The sequence below is a fragment of the Nothobranchius furzeri genome, chromosome 17 (assembly GCF_043380555.1).
Source record: "Nothobranchius furzeri strain GRZ-AD chromosome 17, NfurGRZ-RIMD1, whole genome shotgun sequence".
In the NCBI taxonomy this organism is placed as follows: Eukaryota; Metazoa; Chordata; class Actinopteri; order Cyprinodontiformes; family Nothobranchiidae; genus Nothobranchius; species Nothobranchius furzeri.
In genome coordinates this window covers 45266597-45283915 of record NC_091757.1, presented here as the reverse complement: position 1 = coordinate 45283915, position 17319 = coordinate 45266597, and the positions used below count along the sequence as shown (strand labels likewise).

Here is a 17319-nt window from a genome sequence, read left to right as displayed (position 1 = left end):
TTTTGCATGGTACAAAATGCATTTTTTTATGAGAGGTAAACAAAAAATGTAGTCTGATGAGGAGAAAATGAACAAATTCAGCATTTCTGTTTTCTAGTTACTGCAGGAACAATATTTTGAGGTTATATATATATTCAGTTATTTAAATATATATATATATATATTTATTTAAATTCAAAGTGAATTGTGGTTTAACCTACACTTAAGAAGTTCCCAGTGATTTAATTTCCCTGCTGATGGCTTTCTCCCATATGGGTAACCACATTTAAACCGGAGACATGATTAGATTATTTCTCTCAGATGATCTTTCTGACACCTGCTGTTGTTGGAAAATAACAAAACCTTCCATATGTGAAGCTTTTATTTTATGCATCTTCTTTGTAAATCCAATATGTGTCTGATTGAAACTGTTTAAAGTGAAATTGAAATTTCCTCTATTATAACTAGTTCTCAAACCAGCATGGCTGCTGTTTTATCTCCATCCTTCCCCGCAGATATCGATCCCCCAGTCTCAAGTTCTGCTTCACCACTGACGTTCGAGTCTTGTAGACGGGCTCGCTCTCCAACAATCTTGTTAGAGAAATCTCTTTATGGGAAATGTATGCATTATTTGATTACTGATGGTTGCTATCCTGATGTGGCCTCTCAGTTTACTCCTCCTGTATCATCACGCTGCACTGGGTTCCTTTCTATCTCTCAGGTGCAAAGACTCATTAAACATGTAATATACAGAGAAATATGTTTTAGGAGGCGTTACAATGAGCAAATCTAAAGGTATTTTAATGTTGATGGAATAGTTTTCAATTCTATTTCGATTTTTTTTCTGCTGTGAAACAGTTTGGATCTTTAGAACCAGAGAAAACAAACATACATGTGAATCAACTAAACTGAGGAGAAGTGGGTGGAACAGGCATAGTTCATTTCCGCTTTACAGCACGTTGTGAGTCCATCAGTTGGAGGATTAAAAACGACACGACACTGCAGGGTCTCAGAGCGGGACGCCGTCCGACAGGTCCGAGTGGTTGGAGCCGTAGCTGCTGATGTAGCTCAGCTCGGTACGAATGGTTTCTGTAGGTTCCTTTATGACCTGCAGGAGACACCGCACTTACTGACAGACCATATTACAATCCGTAAATACAGCAGAGACATTCTGAGTCCTGTGGTTTTTCTTTGTTGACACACTGAAAGGTTCCAGATCACCAAAGACATTTGAAACATCAAAGGAAGATAACCAGAGTAAACACAAATTGCAGATTTTAAATTATTATTTTGTTCTGGCCCTAAGAGGTGAACTGGCAAAAGAGGAAATTGGATGTGGAGGAATTTTGACCTGTTCTTTACAAAATTGTTTTAATTCAGCCACATTAGAGGATTTTCCAGCAGCAGTGGCCTGTTTGTGGAATTTCAAACAGATTTTGTGGTAGAGAGCTGAGTTTGTGGTTTCCACCTGTGGTCCGGGTCAAAAAGCAGCCCCAGACCATCACACTACCACCACCAAGTTTAACTACTGTATGATGTTATTTTTCTGAAATGCAGTCGCTTTACATCAGATGAAATGGGACACACTTTGGAAAAAGTGGAAATTTTTTTAAAAGACTTGAGAATCATGATATTTTGTTGGCGAATGTGAGATGGGCCTTTGGGTTGATTTTGGTCAGCAGAGATTTTCACATTTTTCATTCATGATATATTTAAACCCCCTTAAGTGAAGCCTGCAGTACTTTAGATGTTCTGGATTTTTCTGTTTTGGGATTTCTGTAGAACAAAGCATGCTGTGTTGATATTTCAGGTCTTTTCACCTACTTCATAGTTTTATACAGGATCAGTTCAAAAGGTTTCTTCATTCTGCAAAACTGGCAGGAATCAGCCGTGAGCGTGTCTGGTTAACAGAACTCTGCTTCCCTGCTAACGTGGTTATTTCATGACTTAACACGGGGGTTGTTAACTTTTCTGCACAGGGCCAGGTGTTTTTGCCAATAGCTTTACTCCATTTATAAATGGAATAATTGCTGAAAAACTTCATTTTGTATTTACTCTTGTCTGATATTGCAAATGTTTGCTGATCTAAAACTTTAGTGTGTCTCTGAAAACGGAGTAAGGATGTTTTAAAGCACTGTTGAGCACATGCAGTCAATTTAAAAGGATGCATAACACAGGAAAGTGTTCCACATCTGCATAACATTTTGAATTATCCAAATTTTTTGTTTAAAGCACAGCTTTTTACTCACTTCATCAAACTTTCTCTCACTGTAGACTTCATTCCTGTCGATAAACGTAAGCATGATCCAGTCACAGATGATGGTGCACTAGAGAAGAAACGGGTTAGAAAATCTGTGCTGGGAGCTGTTCAACTGAATCATGACTCAATACTTACAATCCCAACAGAGGTCATAGCTGTCACTATGCTGATGATAGTTGGGATGGGACTAAATTTTCCTGCCTGCACAGAAATCCCACATACAGTCATGAATCCCAAAGAAAGCCGGACGTAATGTCACAACAGAAGAGGAACATCTAACCTGTCCGTGGACGATGATATCCAGACGAATGCCGTAAGCTTTGATGAGTGTCCGATACTCTACGCCGTTGTTGCTGTAATATTTGGCAAATCTGAACAACCACATTAAAAATCTTTCCGTTAAAAAATAAACTTGTGTTTGGACGAAGATGGAGTGAGTGTGGGGTTACGGCGCTGACCTGTAGTGGTAACCAGAGTCCGTCAGATCCTTTCGGAGGTCAAGACGGCGAAATGAATACATGGGTTTACAGTGTGAAGGGTCTAAATCCAGGTTACAGTCCCAGTTGATGAAAACTCCAATCACTCCTCCCTAAATAGAATAAACAGTATCTGAAGCATTGAGGGGTTTATTATTGTTGTTTATTCTTCAGTCTAGTAGTTGCTTATAAGTCATGAAACAAAAAAAAACCAGAAATCTGTTGCTTCCCAAATCTATTGTTCATCTGTTTTACCAACAAGTACAAATGGATTAAAAACAACAAAATCCTCTGAAACTACAGAAGAAACTAAGCTTTTAGATAGCAAAAGAAAATTAGACGAATAGACAAATTGTCATTCAAGCCATGGATTGTTTCTGTCGTCAGCACTTAGTTTAAAGTGTAAAACGTAAAAATGATCTATTTGTGACTACAATGTTAAATGTTAATAATGATAATAATAATAATAATGATAATTATAACTAGAAAATTCCTAAAGAAATTTTAAAATGGGACCTGCCCACAAAATGAAAAGTAACTAATTATGTACATAATACATTGATTAATGATTTTTGTGTGATGTTGGGTGAAAAACTCAAAATCATGAGATTGGGGTGATTTTGGGGTGATCATGACAAAAGTATTTTTCATCATGACACACCAGACTTCCCACGGTCGAACCGGTGGTTTTGATGTGTTGTTTGCGAGGGTGCACGCTCCTAATCAAGAGATCATTTCCTCCGGTGAAGAAGAATAAGTGTCTGCACACGAAGTACATGTGAGTTTTAACTGGCCTGGCAGGTTGAGACGTGCACACACTCAAAATGAAAACATTTTCAATATTTTTTGCTAATAATTTTGCCACGGTGAATCGGATCACTTATAAAAGTACTAGTACGCCTCCCACGGCCGAGCCGGTCGTTTGGATGTAAAATATGTGGTGGTGCACCAGCGACTGTGGCCGTTTTAGCCGCATTAATGTCCCAACAACTCCCCAGGTAGATAACCATAAGGGACCTGCCAGCGTCTGGAGATGCTGATTTTTATCAGACAAATTACAACCATAAATTAAAAATATGATGTTCATAAGAAACTTCCTATTAAAAAGGTGAGAATTCCATCCATCCATCCAATTCTGAATAAATGAGACCTGAATGAAATCCCTAAAGAAGTCCTCAGCTTGAACTCTCAATAATTTTCCATAAAACATTAAATCTCTCCAAACAAATCTTTTTGCCTGATTCATGCAAAAATAAAAGTTATCTTATCATCAGACTGTTTAACACTTTCCTTTCTGTTTGTCCTGGCACAGAGAAAACCCAGACCTCACAGTGATTCGCCCAGTTTAACATGACTGTGTGCTGATTCCTGCCTAGCAGTGGAAAAGACTCGTCTACTAATCATGTCCAAATGCTGAAACCAAGACAAACACAAAGTGCCTTCTTATCAAGCTGGATTGTAACAAGGAACAAAGAGAAGTTCTGACGAGAGAAGGTTGTCTCGGTGTATGGATGTAAGAAAGTAAGTTTATAGATAGGAAAAAGTCTGTTTTGTGTCTTGTTTTTTCTTGTAGAAAAGCAATTTATAACATTCAGTAAAAATCACTCTTGATGGAGAATTGTTTTAACCTGTGAGGGTATTGGAGCCTGATCAGTGAGCAAAACCTTTCTTGTGGTTTTGTACTCAGCGTTTTTATGATGTATTTGAATCACTCATCAGCTTCTAATGCTGTTGTCCTTCAAAAATGATAAATGGTCATATTGTATTCTACTGATTTTATTTACTGCTGTGTTTTTTCCTTTATTCCTCTCATAAATAAAATACAAAATCTGAATGAGAGGTAAAAGCTGCACACAGCGTTGAGAAAAGGGCAAAATGGTAAAGTTAATAGTCCTCGAGGGCTGCCAATGTGAAATTGTTTTCATTTTTAAAATGCAAAAAATAATTTTATGGTGATTTTAAGTAATGTTTACACCTAAAAACAGGTCAATCAGCAACATAGCTGAATATAAAAAATGTAAAAAGTGTTGTTTATATCAACAGCCTGCTAGTGAGACAAAAATCCCCATTCTGGAAAAGCAACTAGGGACAACACAACATCACTCTGAGGGCCACAAGCGCCCCAAGGGCCGCACTTTGGACATGTCTGAGTTAGGGCCTTGTACTCACAGTCCTGCAGAGCTCGCTGAAATTCTCCCGTGCTTGATGTGCGATGTAACCCAGACGGAAGTTTGGGCAGTAGGGATCGCTCTCTTCGTGATAGTGACACTTTTTGAGATACCGGTGCTTTTTAGGCCCATCTGAGACGTGTTTAGCATTTACTCTGTAAAAGAACATCTGTTGCATTAACAACTATCATTTCTGTTTGATGTTTGTTTTGTGTGGGTTTGGTAAAAAATTTACCTCAACACTTTAAACTTGGGAAAGTGGATAGAGTTCCTGATGAACACTGTGAAATTAATGGCCTCTACCAATGGTGGTTCTCTGTTGAAGACAACAAATAACGCTTCATTCAGCAAACCACAGAACTCCATAAACCTACGGACTCACCTTTCTGCAGCAAATTCTTCAATAGGGCACCAGGTTTGGATCTCGCACGTTTTAAAAGTGTGGTTGTAGTACTGAACACACCTGCCAGTCCTTTTCCCTGTCATTAAGAGCTTAAATCAGAATAGGAGGCTGTGAAAAACGCAAAAGTTAAAGGAAAAATAATCATAACTGTACCGTGTCCGTCAAAATCAGCCTCCCCCTCCACACAGTCGAGGTCTGTTGTACAGTTTGCATTTGCAACATGAAAATGCTAAAACAGAAGAAAACATCTGAGTCAAGTGAAGGTAGATGCATGCTGGGTTATTTCTAAGGGGACCTGAGTTGACCTCTGACCTCAGCACAGGTGCCTTGTTTTTGATTGTGCGTGAATTCTCTTCTTAGTAATGTGCTGATCACGTCGCCACCCTTAAAACAAGACAAATGCATTCCTCTTTTTCCGTACAGTGATTATTTCTTTGACAGGTGTTTAGGTGTCCTGCAGCATCGGTTCCCAGCTCACCTCTGAGGGTCGAGCGTACTCCACAGTATCCAGAATGTCATCCCCATGAACTGCGGAGCCTTTCATGCACGTGTACACGGAGCTTTCTGGATGGGTCTCACTTTCCTGGTACGCTTTCTGACTTATGAAAACATACCTGTGTGGATAACACAGCAGACAGAGGCAGCATCACATTTTCTGACATGACGTGAGATTTTATCGGCGGCATCATGTTACTCAGAATCTGGTTAGCCCCCTCAGCCAGGGCTACAAAAACAAGATGACGCCCTTCAAACTGAGGCGCCTAATCCAAAACACAACTTGGAAATGTGTAAAATGAATTAAAAGATTAATAAGATATCAACTCATCTGCTGTAGAACCTGACATTCTAAGATGTCTTCCATCTAATAAATTTAAAGATAAGAAAAAAAACAATAAAATTGGACTAATCTCCTCAAAAATGGTGAATTATAATTAACAACTGAAGGCTTAAAGCTATATTTTTATTCTTAAAATTTACATCACACATAATTAAATGCTCATTTATATTATTTAGACTTTTTGATTGCAGCTTTTATGACATTCACTATTTAGTTTCATCTTGCAAAGAAAAACCATCATCAAATCATGCAATCATGTAAACATGCTTATAACTTACCAAATAAAATAGGTGATCACAAGGAACTGAACCCCTCTGTAAATTACTCCAAGAGTTTTGTTCTTAACCACCATCATCTTAGGAGTCTCATAGTCCCAGAAACCTTGAAAATAGTCCTTAAAAAAGTCACGTAGCCCCATGATGACAGTATGAAATGCTTCACTCATCTTCATGAATTGTCTTGATGCAGCTTTATCTTGAATTATTGGTACCTCTACCCCCCTACATTATTTTTCCTACTGATTGCCTCATACTGCTCGGCAACAGCATGTGTTTTCCTCCAGGATCCTTGCCATCAGTGAATGAGTGGAGTGTGGGGAAGGGGGTGGAGTTTCGAAATAGAGGAAATGAGAAATTATTTATGTTAATGGCAGATCTAGGGAGAAAATAAACAATCTGAGACGAGTAATCCCAATCCTGGACAATGTCAAAATTAGCCAGCAGCTAAATTACCAACACTAATGTCTTCTATTTATTCACATTTAGGTTCTGATGTTTAAATGTTGCTATGGCTGTTTATCTAAATTGCTTTAAAAAAACAATTTTCGTGTTTTATCAGTTATCTAGAAATATAAAACAGCATCATTGCGTAATTAATTACTGTAGCTTTCTGCAAAAGTCCACATAAAAAGTAAAAGTAAAAATAAAAATCTACCAGTACATTTATTTACTTTGAAAGTGTCCAACTGGAGGAAATTAAAATGTTGCAGTTTTACTTTTGGTTTATCAGAATAGTGTCTAAGATTTTAACTTATTTCAATTATAAGAAAATATGTTTCCTGAAATTTTTGCAACTGTTATTGGTCATGTATGTTGCTGCCATGTATTATGATAAATTCATCAGTTTTAGTTCTGTAATATAATATATAATATTAATTTGCATAATGACCATATACATAAAATAAATTTTATATAAGGTGATGATGACAGCTACAAATTTATGGAACTCAAAAGTATTCAAAATTCAATGAATAAATAAGACATTATGAAATAAATATCTACATTAAGAAATAGTAGCCAATCATGTAATCTTGAAATGATGAAATAACAGAATGTTATGTCAAATCTAAGCTCAGTATTATGAAATATTTTTCATTCTTCACACAATGAATTACTGAGATATTCTGCTGTAAAGTCTCATTATGAAATAAGTCAGCCATGGGAAAAAACACTATTATGAAATAAAAGCTGTCTTTGTTAAAAATACGTTATGTAATTAAAACTGATTAAATTAAATAAAAAAGCTCAATATTAATTTGGATTATTATGAAAAAAATGACTTTTGAAAAAAAACTTTATATTAATAAAGACATTTTAAAAGAAGAATGAAAAATATTTCATAATATTGAGCTTAGATTTGACATAACATTCTGTTGTTTCATCATTTCATTGTCAGATTACATGGTTGTCTAGTATTTCTTCATGTAGATATTTATTTTATAATTTCTCATTCATTTATTGAATTTTGAATACTTTTGAGTTCCATACCAATAAAGTATATTTTAAAATAAATCAAATTGTATACAGGCGGACAGACGGTCAGCCTTTGGGTCCTCATTTCTGCTCCGAATCTGCGCAACTGCGCATGTCAAACAACACGTGCCGCTGAAGTGGCTAATGTGGGGTTGTTTTCACTTGGCCACTAACATTTTTCTTTAAACGTGTGCAGCAGAGCGACGCGAGTCTTTTAAAATGGGAGGTCTACAAAAGAAAAAGGTAGGAGTTAAAGAGATGTAAATGTCAGACTTAGCACATTAGCTTGTCACGATGTTGATACACAGTTAGCCGAAGTTTGTTTTCTGATACCGTAGAGTCCGCCGGGTGCAGATGTCTAACCTATTTTGTAAATTGTGTGAGATTAACGTGAAGGTTTGTTTTACAGTTTGAGAGGGGAGCTGCCACGAACTACATCACAAGAAACAGTGCACGCAAGAAGCTGCAGCTGAGCCTCCCAGACTTCAGGTAGTTATGGTGCTAGTGTGGCAGGCCTTTGTAGCATCCGGGCAAAACGCCTGTAGCTGCCTTTTTAGATTTTTATATGTTTTAAAATAATAAAGGATCTGCATTATTTCTAACCACAATCATTCTTGCTTACTGATCAATTGAACAGACATTCTAGGGACTCCACAGCAGATGTTGGACATAAATGGACTAAGATTAAGTGGCTATTTTAACATTTATCTACTCTGGATTTGTATTATAGATATTACTTCTAGTCCAAAACGAACTTTCAGATATCTCAAAACACTTTTGAAGTAGGACAAATTACATTTCTCATTTTTTTTATCTTTCTAAATTTATGTACAAGACCAAAGGTGACAGATCATTTGCTGCCCAGACTCTGGAACTGTCTCCCCCTGAGCCTAAGATCAGTGGTCTTCAAAAAGCAGCTGAAAACTCACCTGTTCAAGCTGGCTATTGCGTGACCTTCATCATCCTCTTCTTGGTCTCTTCTTATTCCGCTTTTCTCGGGATCTACTGATTTTACCTTTCCTATTCATTTTCTCTCAATTTCCTTACATGTTTTTATTCACAAGTTTGATTTTTTTTCACATTTTAAACATATTTTAAATATTTTTTTAAAATATTTTTTATACTTTAATTTTTTTTATTTGTTTTTTTGAAGCGGCTCGTGATTTTTATCTTGAGGCGCTATAGAAAAGTTAGTTTTCTTTCTTTTCTTTTTTAAATGGATTACTACAAGTAGTATGTATCGTCATTACATAACATTCTTGGAAAATTGGTAAACAGATGATGGATGAAGTAGTTTAAGAATCATTCTAATCACAATAACAACTTATCCTCTTCGTGCCATTTGTCTAAAGTGTTCTTCTCTTCTGATGACTGACATCTTTGTGAAATAGAGCTGTGTTTAAGGTTACTTGAATGTCAGTCATATCAGATACTTAATTGATCCCTCTTTTAATTTTTTTTATCCATTCTTCTGGATTTAACCAATCTCTGTGCAATAGTGGGCTACCAGTTGCACTGCATCCTTAGGGTTACTGTCAGAGTTCGTCGTCATGTCCAAGGATGACTCCATAAATCGATGGGATGACTCCTGGCCTGCTTGGGTTTGGTGTAATTTCGATCAGAAGTTGATCAGTAGAAAATTGTTCTTCCGTCTTGAGCCCATGGCCACCCCCTTTAGTGTTTGTCAGCTAATTTATGTTTGGTTTTATCTTTTACTTTTCACTAGGGGTGCATCAATCTATCGGCCCGATCTTGGGTTTTTTTTTGTTTGTTTGTTTGTTTGTTTTTTTCAAGATCAGTGATCGGCCAAAAACTGCAATCGGTGCACCCCTAGTTAATGTTAAAGTAAATAGGATTCATCCTATTTGCATCCTATAGAATCTTTTTTTAGGCAAATGTGTCAAAACAGGTACAAAAGTTTTGTTCTCAAAATTAGAACATTTAAAGTCTAAAGGAACAAATATAATTTTGTAATTCAAACAGCAATGCTAAATATGTTCATTTTTATTTGAGAACATTACCTCATGTCCAGTTTAAACTGGTATTGTTTCATGAGTATTCATATTGGTTTTCTCAATAAGAGGAAATTGAAATTTTGACGTAATCGGCTTTTAGTTAAGACAAAATCGGTATCGGCAAGTCAGGTTTTTCTCAGGTTTGGTGACTGGCCAAAAACTGCAATCGACGCACACCTACTTTTAACATTATTGTTCTATCCAAGCATCTGTGTGTAATAATCTGATTCTACTTATTGATGTCTCCTTCCCCAAATGGCAGCCACTTAAGGGATGATCCATCGTATTTTTCTCTCTGATGTTTAGGCGACTTTGCATCCTTAAAGGCGTCTACCCTCATGAGCCAAAACACAAAAAGAAGGTGAACAAGGGCTCCACTGCTCCAAGGACCTTCTACCTGCTCAAAGACATTCGCTTCCTGCTGCACGAGCCCGTCGTGCACAAGTTTAGAGAATATAAGGTATCTCAAGTGACAAAAGCAGCTTTTCAACATCCTTCATTTGTTTTTTAAAATTCCTTTATTTCTTTCAAACAGTAACTGTTTTTCTTTCCTTTTAAAAAAGTAAAATTGACTCAAAGTGTATTGGTTTTAAGTTGTTATGTTTTGAATTTCTTCAGTAGTTTTCTTTCCAAAATTTCTTCAATCTTTGTCAACGTCGAGGAAAATGTCTTGTTGTGAATATTTTGTATTTCACCAGATATTTGTCCGCAAACTAAAGCGAGCTTATGGGAAAACAGAGTGGTCTGCAGTGGAACGGCTGAAGGAGAACAAGCCCACTTATAAGTTGGATCACATCGTTAAAGAAAGGTGAGATGGGTTTTAAATTTTTGTAGTCTTTCTAGTCTTCTGGTCTCATACTATAAGACGGGTATAATCAGAATGAATTATGAGCCGAATTTGGGGAATTCCTTTAAAAATTACTTATGCATATAAATGAAGTGACGGGCATCTCAGCTTTCCAAGGCTTTATGTGGAAATGAAACGTCCACCACCAATACTTGTTTTTTTGGTTCTAGTTCTATTTATTTATCTGCATTTAATTAATTTGGAAATGTTTTTAATTTAAGATGAGGCTATAAAAGAGTAGAGTAAAGGTGTCCAGGCAAGCAGCATTTTAAAAAAGCTGGGGTAATCATGTAATGTAACTGGCTTGATGTTGGGCTGCCAGAAACGATCGTTTTAATAATCGACTAATCACCAGGTTTGTTATTTATTTATTAAAATTTTTTTTTTGCAATTGGTTGACTGATTGACTAAATGATTTTGAAAATAAAATTTATTGTTGACGTCATCGTGACGAATTGACTAATCGTGGCAGCACTAGCTTGATGGTCATTAGGGCCGCAGTAGCTCAGGAGGCAGAGTAATGGGAAGGTTGTAGGTTTGATCCCGGATCCCACCAGAGAATGCTGCTGTTGTGTCCTTGGGCAAGACTCCTTGCCTGCAGTCTGTCTTCGGTCAGTGCGCCCCAGGGCAGCTGTCGTTGCAGTGTAGCTCATCATCACCAGTGTGTTAATGACTGATTGTGTTGTGAAGCGCCTTGGGGGGTTGTAGAACCCCAAAGCTTGGTTTATGCTTGATGCATTTACTTTCCGCTTGGTGATGCGGCTCGCGGCTGGAACGCGCTTCACAACTCGCAGCGTTTATGGTTCATGCGGCTCGTCTCTGCGGTGAGCCAATATTCTCCCAAACTGAACGGGGCAGCATGGAGCTCTACAGCATGCATCCAACACTACACCGTAGTAGAAGTAAAAATCACTGTTGTTTACAACATGGCATTCCAGCATTTTTTAACAGCGTCCTCGTCTTTTCCGACAGTGCGAGCTATTTCTAAGAATTATTAACAACATGTTGATCACGGTGATCTCTGAGAGCTGAATCATACAAATGTCTGTATTTACGAACCTCTGCCATACTGATTATTGACATATTACCAGTCCGCCATGTTTTTCCGCGTCCAACCGTCCGCGTGGTTAGAAAATTTCCTAGGTGTGCGGAAAGGGTTAGGGTGACGCAATTTTGCCGCGCGGAGCCGTGTGAACGTCGCGGACGCGTCGAGCACAAACCAAGCTTAAGAAGGCGCTATACAAAAACAGACTATTTACTATTACTGGTTTTCCTTTCTGACACAGGTACCCCACATTCATCGATGCCCTCCGTGACATCGACGACGCCCTCTGCATGTGCTTCCTCTTCTCCACCTTTGCCAGAACAGGAAAATGTCACGTGCAAACAATTCAGCTGTGCAGGCGCCTCACTGTGGAGTGGATGAACTATGTGATCACCTCTCGTGCTCTCAGAAAGGTGTTGATCACAGGGAAACATTATGACTGTCTGAGTTGATCTACTTTTGTTTTGCTTCATGCTAAATGCCTTTTTATTTCTGATAGGTGTTCCTCTCCATCAAGGGAATTTATTATCAGGCTGAGGTGATGGGACAGCTCATTACATGGCTCGTGCCGTATCAGTTCTCCCATGATGTAAGTGCAAATTGATGGTTGCAGTCAGCAGGGATTAGGCTAATAGGCAGCCACATTGTTACTGTGGGATTACACTGAAGGATGACACACCTCAGTACAATCAGAGAGCCAAACCAACAGACGATCGAGAAAAATATGTTTAGTTTTGGTTCAATTATGTTTTTTAAATGCGTCATGTTTACATGTTTTTTTCCTTCAACCACTTTGCCCGTTAAGCAGTTATGGTGCTTTAACATCATATTTGTTTGTAATAAAATTTTAAATAATCAAATGTTTTAATTTTAAAGTCGTTATTTACTGAAGCTTCCCTATCATCACAGTGCATTCCATGATTAATAAAATCTTATGTAGTTTTAATAAGTAGCTGGATGTTTGCTGATCTGTCGCTAAAGGTTTTTTTTCTTCTTTCAGCACCCGACAGATGTGGACTACAGAGTCATGGCTACTTTCACAGAGTTGTACACAACCCTTCTGGGGTTCATCAACTTCAAACTCTACCATTCTCTCAACCTGGTCTACCCTCCAAAGGTACACGTCACCATGGAAACGCTCTCTTCATTTCTACATGGATGCAAACTTTTTAACAAGCTTTCCATAACAGGGGTCGCCTCTTCTCTGTTGCAGATGGATATTAAAGCAGAATCAGAGCTTAAAGAGGAGTTTGAGGAGGATTACGCCATGAATTCAGAAAGCTACACAGAGGTCGGTTAGTTTTCTTTTGTAAACGGGCCAAAAATAAGAAAAATCCAAAAGGGTTAACTAGGGCTGGGATCACCCAGCCCTAGTTCACCTTAATACTGTTGAAGATTTTCTTTTCTGTCTAGTAAAAACTCAATGAACAACAAAATAACTTGAGTTATTTTGTTTTATTTTACTTAATGGGAGATCAAATGATTGTTCTAAATAGGGCTGCACGATATTATGAAAACCTGCGATATTTGATAACAGTGCATCCCATGATGACGATATATTACTTGCGATAAATAAAAACTTAACTCAGGAACAAAAATAATCAAAAATAAAAAATTCTTCAAAATAAGAAAAGCAAAAGATGTGAGGAAAGAGAAAAAGAACATGAACAAGAAAAGGCAATCCGTGGATCCCGGGAAAAGCAGAATCGGCAAAAAGAGCAGAACAAAGCTAACTCAGGTGTTTGCTAACCATCTAAACGAAGTGCTGTCTGCCTTGGGGGCGGGCATCTAACTTATGAGAACCTACCTGATTGGCCAAATGGGTGATGAGCTCTTTTTGATTTGTTAAAAAAACACAATGCTTCTGTTTGACAGAACGCATAATGTGTAGCAAACATTTGAGCCGACCATTGCGATATTTTTCTGTTCTTTGCGATATGCATATTGTGCATGCTGATATCGCGATAACGATATATTTACAATATATTGTCCTAGTTCTAAATAAGTAAAAATGTAGCTGTAGCAGTTTTTAATCTTTATTTTGACGTTTGTGTAGAAACTGTCAGCTCTGAGTGGCAGCCTGGCTCGTGTGGTTTCCACCGAAGAGGAGGAGGAGGCTAAACTCGACCAGTTTCCTGCTGAAGGGGTGAGAAAATTAACAAAGCCTTTTATTTTTCCTTTTTGAAAATGTTTAAAATGGTATCTGAGTTTTTAGCCTGAGCTGGCGTTAAAAGTTGTTTTCTTTGAGCCTGTTTGGAGATGCAGTGTGTGACTGGGGATTCACTGCTTTATGGCTGGTTGCTACAAACAAGCTGTTCTCACCTGGAAAGCTTGTTTTGCCCGACTGGTTTGGAGTTGCCAGAGAAAAAGCTCCATGTTTCCTCTGGGAGGTTTTATAAAAGAGATCTCACCTGGAGTTCAGCAGCTTAAGTTTTAACTGAACTCACAGCAAAATGATCCACGGATGCACATGTGCAGAAACAACTTGAGTCCAGCTAAAGAAGATCCCATTCAGGTTTTTTACCGCTGTTTTCATGCAATAACTGTATTAGTGTTCTAGTGTTTTGGTGATTTATGGGCTTTTTTCTGCTTTAAATAGTTTATTTTGATCATAAAACATGAACCAGGCTCCGTGATCGAAACGTAAAGCAATAATTTAGCAACAAAATCTATTTTGGTTGAAAATTAATTGGCCTAATAATGTTAGTTAATGATTTGTCTTCTGTTTAATTAGAATAACACTGTTTTTCTACAATAGAGGATTAGAGGTTAATGTGTTCATGGTTGTGCCTTTTTCCTTTTGACTGATTTAAGTTTGGAGAGAAAAACATTTAAAGATTCTTTGAATCGACCTCAAAACTACTTTAATTTAAAGTTTCACTGAGCGACTTTAAACACATAAACATCTGGATTTGTCCATTTGCATCAGGACCGCATCACAAAAATGACTGAGAATGTCAGCTGACTTGTTTTAGTTTGTATAGTTTATAAGTTAATAAACTTCTTATGTTTTTGTGATGCATACACTTGTTTTCTATGTGTGTTTTAGTTCTGTTTGGATTCAGTACACTTGTTTAAGGTTTTAAATCTGAGATATTTCTGCTGATTATTATATATCATGTTTGTGTCGTCTACCTGTTTTAGCTCAGGTGAGTACAGTTGATTGTTCCCGCGGCCGATTGTGCTAATTGATCTTTTCCAGGAGGACGTGGAGAAGATGGAGGCCAGAGAGAAGGAACAGAAACAGCTGGAAGCTCAGAAGAAGCTGTTTGACGGTCTGAAGATCTTCCTGAACAGAGAAGTTCCCAGAGAGTCGCTGGCTTTTATTATCCGGTGAGGCTCGGCCACGGGACATTTAAATCTCTTTGGGAATCTGTTGATGTTCTTTTTTTATGACTTTTAATTTCCCTTTTTCAGGTGTTTTGGTGGCCAGGTGTCCTGGGACAAGTCTGTTAGCATTGGGAGCACGTTTGACGTGACAGATGAGACCATCACACACCAGATTGTTGACAGACCCAATTTTGACAAACAGTACATCAACAGGTAGATAAATCTAGCAGTTCCATCATTTTTAGCTTTTTAGGTTATTTAATAGCATCAGGAACTTTACTTTTCTTTATGAAAACACCTGGATCCTGATTACAGGAAGTCTGCTTCGGTTTCCTTTACTTTAGTGTCACTTTTCATCTCTTTCTGTTCCCTCAAAGTGACCCAGTTTGAAATAGATATTCTCATCACTACTATTTCATGATCAGAGAAAACAAAGAGAAGCTTTATTATAATTTTCCTCTTACCAAGAGTATTTTTATATATTTTTGTTTCAGGTATTATGTCCAGCCCCAGTGGGTGTACGACTGCGTCAACGCCAAAATCCTCCTGCCCGTGGAGGACTATTTCCTTGGGGTGACTCTTCCCCCTCACCTGTCTCCTTTTGTGGAGGAGAAGGAAGGGGACTATGTTCCCCCAGAGAAGCTGAGGATCATGGCCCTACAGCGAGGAGAAAAACCTGGTGAGGGTCAGACGCTGACCTATGAGTTATTAGTCTTTGTGTCAAATTATTAATCTTTCTTTTGAAGTGAATCTTAAAAAGTGCTTTTTTCATTTTGTTGCAGCTCAAGAACAAGAGGAGGAGGATGATGAGGAGGAAGAGGAAGACGAGGAGGAGGAGGAAGGTGGTGATGATGAAGTTGATGAAGAGGAAAAAGCAGAAGAAAAGAATCTCAAAAAGATGGAGGAGCAAAAATCTCAGGGCAAGGTCGGATCACGTTTGATTTTTGCATTACCCAGTCTTTTATGTCCTGAATCTGACCCGGTTTCTGCTTTTAGTCCCTGCAGGTTAAAGTCACACCTGGAAAAGTGAGGGCAGAGAATCCGGCCCGCCTGGAGCAGGAGGAAAAGGCAGAGGAGAAACGTCTCGCTATTATGATGATGAAGAAAAAAGAAAAATACCTCTACGACAAGATCATGTTCGGGAAAAAGAGAAAAGTCAGAGAGGTGGGTGTTATCGCAGTGTGAACTCTCACGTAGATAACGTTGTGATTTTAGGTTTTTGTACGTTTTTATCAATAAATCTTTATCTAAGAATGTTTAACACTTTGTTTAAGTTGCTGTTTGTATAAAAGTAGATTAGCAGTGACCTCTTAGGTCACTGACCTCAGAAGAGTGTGTGTTCATGCACCTGCGCATGTGTGAAGTGTCTATTCATTAACGCTGATCAATCTCTTCTTACAGGCCAACAAACTGGCAGCCAAGAGGAAAGCACACGATGATGCTGAGAAAACAAAGAAGAAGAAGGCTAGAAAATAACTTCTCGTGACGCTCGTTTCAAACGGACTCTGTGTTGAATGGTTACAGGCTGATGTGATAAACCCTGCGACTGCACCGGAGAACCCTGCTCGGTGCATGAACGCTGCATATTTTAACACAGAAAAGCAGGATTCTGCATATTTGTGTAATTGATGTAAAAATAGCTCCCTTCATTTTTGTTCTGCATCATTTAAAGTCTTCATTTTAATTTCTGTGCTTTAAAATCTTTTGCATTTTTAAATAAAAAGATGATGTATTAAGTTACCTACTTGTATTATTTGGTAATGAAAATTAGTGAATTTGTGGTGGCGTGTTAATTTTATCCATCTCTTTGTAGCTTTACATCTCATCAGCAGTATTTATGAATATTTTCCATCAGAGTTTACATTAGTTCACTGGGGCGAGGGCTTCTTTGCTGAAGCGGTGGGTGTTGATGACGATCCTCCAGCCTTCTGATGTGGATAAGTGATGCTGTGGCCCAAAGGCCAGCTCCGACATCCACATCACTCCTCGTCCTTGCTCACTTTGACACACTGTCCTCCCTTTAACCCCTTCGTTTACACCCAGCTCTGCATTCCACGTGTGCCCACCCAGATTGGATCTCAGCCTGGTACCAGAGGGACAAGGCACTCCCATCTTTCACAATAGTAGCAGTGTTTGTGCTACACCATGGTGTGTGTGGGATGAGCTGGAAAGATCTAGTGTGTCTTCTAGGAATCCTGACTACATTA

The 17319-nt window shown here is 38.1% G+C and overlaps 2 protein-coding genes across 2 annotated transcripts; one reads left to right on the top strand and one right to left on the bottom strand.

Annotated features, from left to right (window-relative positions):
* Positions 1–29: 29 nt before the first annotated feature.
* On the bottom strand, positions 30–6878 carry p2rx2 (purinergic receptor P2X, ligand-gated ion channel, 2). The gene is made up of 12 exons (XM_015972610.3): positions 6403–6878; positions 5765–5900; positions 5599–5670; positions 5440–5515; positions 5266–5362; positions 5119–5199; positions 4885–5038; positions 2698–2828; positions 2520–2610; positions 2375–2440; positions 2229–2306; positions 30–1087 (listed from the first exon to the last, which is right to left on the bottom strand). Exons 1-12 carry the CDS (start codon positions 6573–6575, stop codon positions 989–991), a joined length of 1254 nt encoding a protein of 417 aa, XP_015828096.1. The 5' UTR covers positions 6576–6878; the 3' UTR covers positions 30–988.
* Positions 6879–7964: 1086 nt separating this feature from the next.
* On the top strand, positions 7965–16852 carry pes (pescadillo). Its single transcript, XM_015972607.3, has 15 exons — positions 7965–8118; positions 8285–8364; positions 10197–10350; positions 10589–10698; positions 12024–12195; positions 12282–12371; positions 12783–12899; positions 12996–13073; positions 13839–13928; positions 14985–15115; positions 15200–15325; positions 15607–15791; positions 15895–16037; positions 16109–16276; positions 16514–16852. Exons 1-15 carry the CDS (start codon positions 8095–8097, stop codon positions 16586–16588), a joined length of 1743 nt encoding a protein of 580 aa, XP_015828093.3. The 5' UTR covers positions 7965–8094; the 3' UTR covers positions 16589–16852.
* The last annotated feature ends 467 nt before the right edge of the window (positions 16853–17319 follow it).

Bases quoted from the DNA above. Each gene is read 5' to 3' on its own strand.
- p2rx2 (XM_015972610.3), bottom strand. From the start codon at position 6,575: ATGAAGATGAGTGAAGCATTTCATACTGTCATCATGGGGCTACGTGAC. The intron at 5,901-6,402 runs GTAAGTTATAAG...TTATCCACACAG, and splicing joins GTGATCACCTATTTTATTTG to GTATGTTTTCATAAGTCAGA. The intron at 2,611-2,697 runs GTCAGCGCCGTA...GTGGTTGTTCAG, and splicing joins GACTCTGGTTACCACTACAG to ATTTGCCAAATATTACAGCA.
- pes (XM_015972607.3), top strand. From the start codon at position 8,095: ATGGGAGGTCTACAAAAGAAAAAG. The intron at 8,119-8,284 runs GTAGGAGTTAAA...TTTGTTTTACAG, and splicing joins GAGGTCTACAAAAGAAAAAG to TTTGAGAGGGGAGCTGCCAC. The intron at 15,116-15,199 runs GTGAGGCTCGGC...TCCCTTTTTCAG, and splicing joins TCGCTGGCTTTTATTATCCG to GTGTTTTGGTGGCCAGGTGT.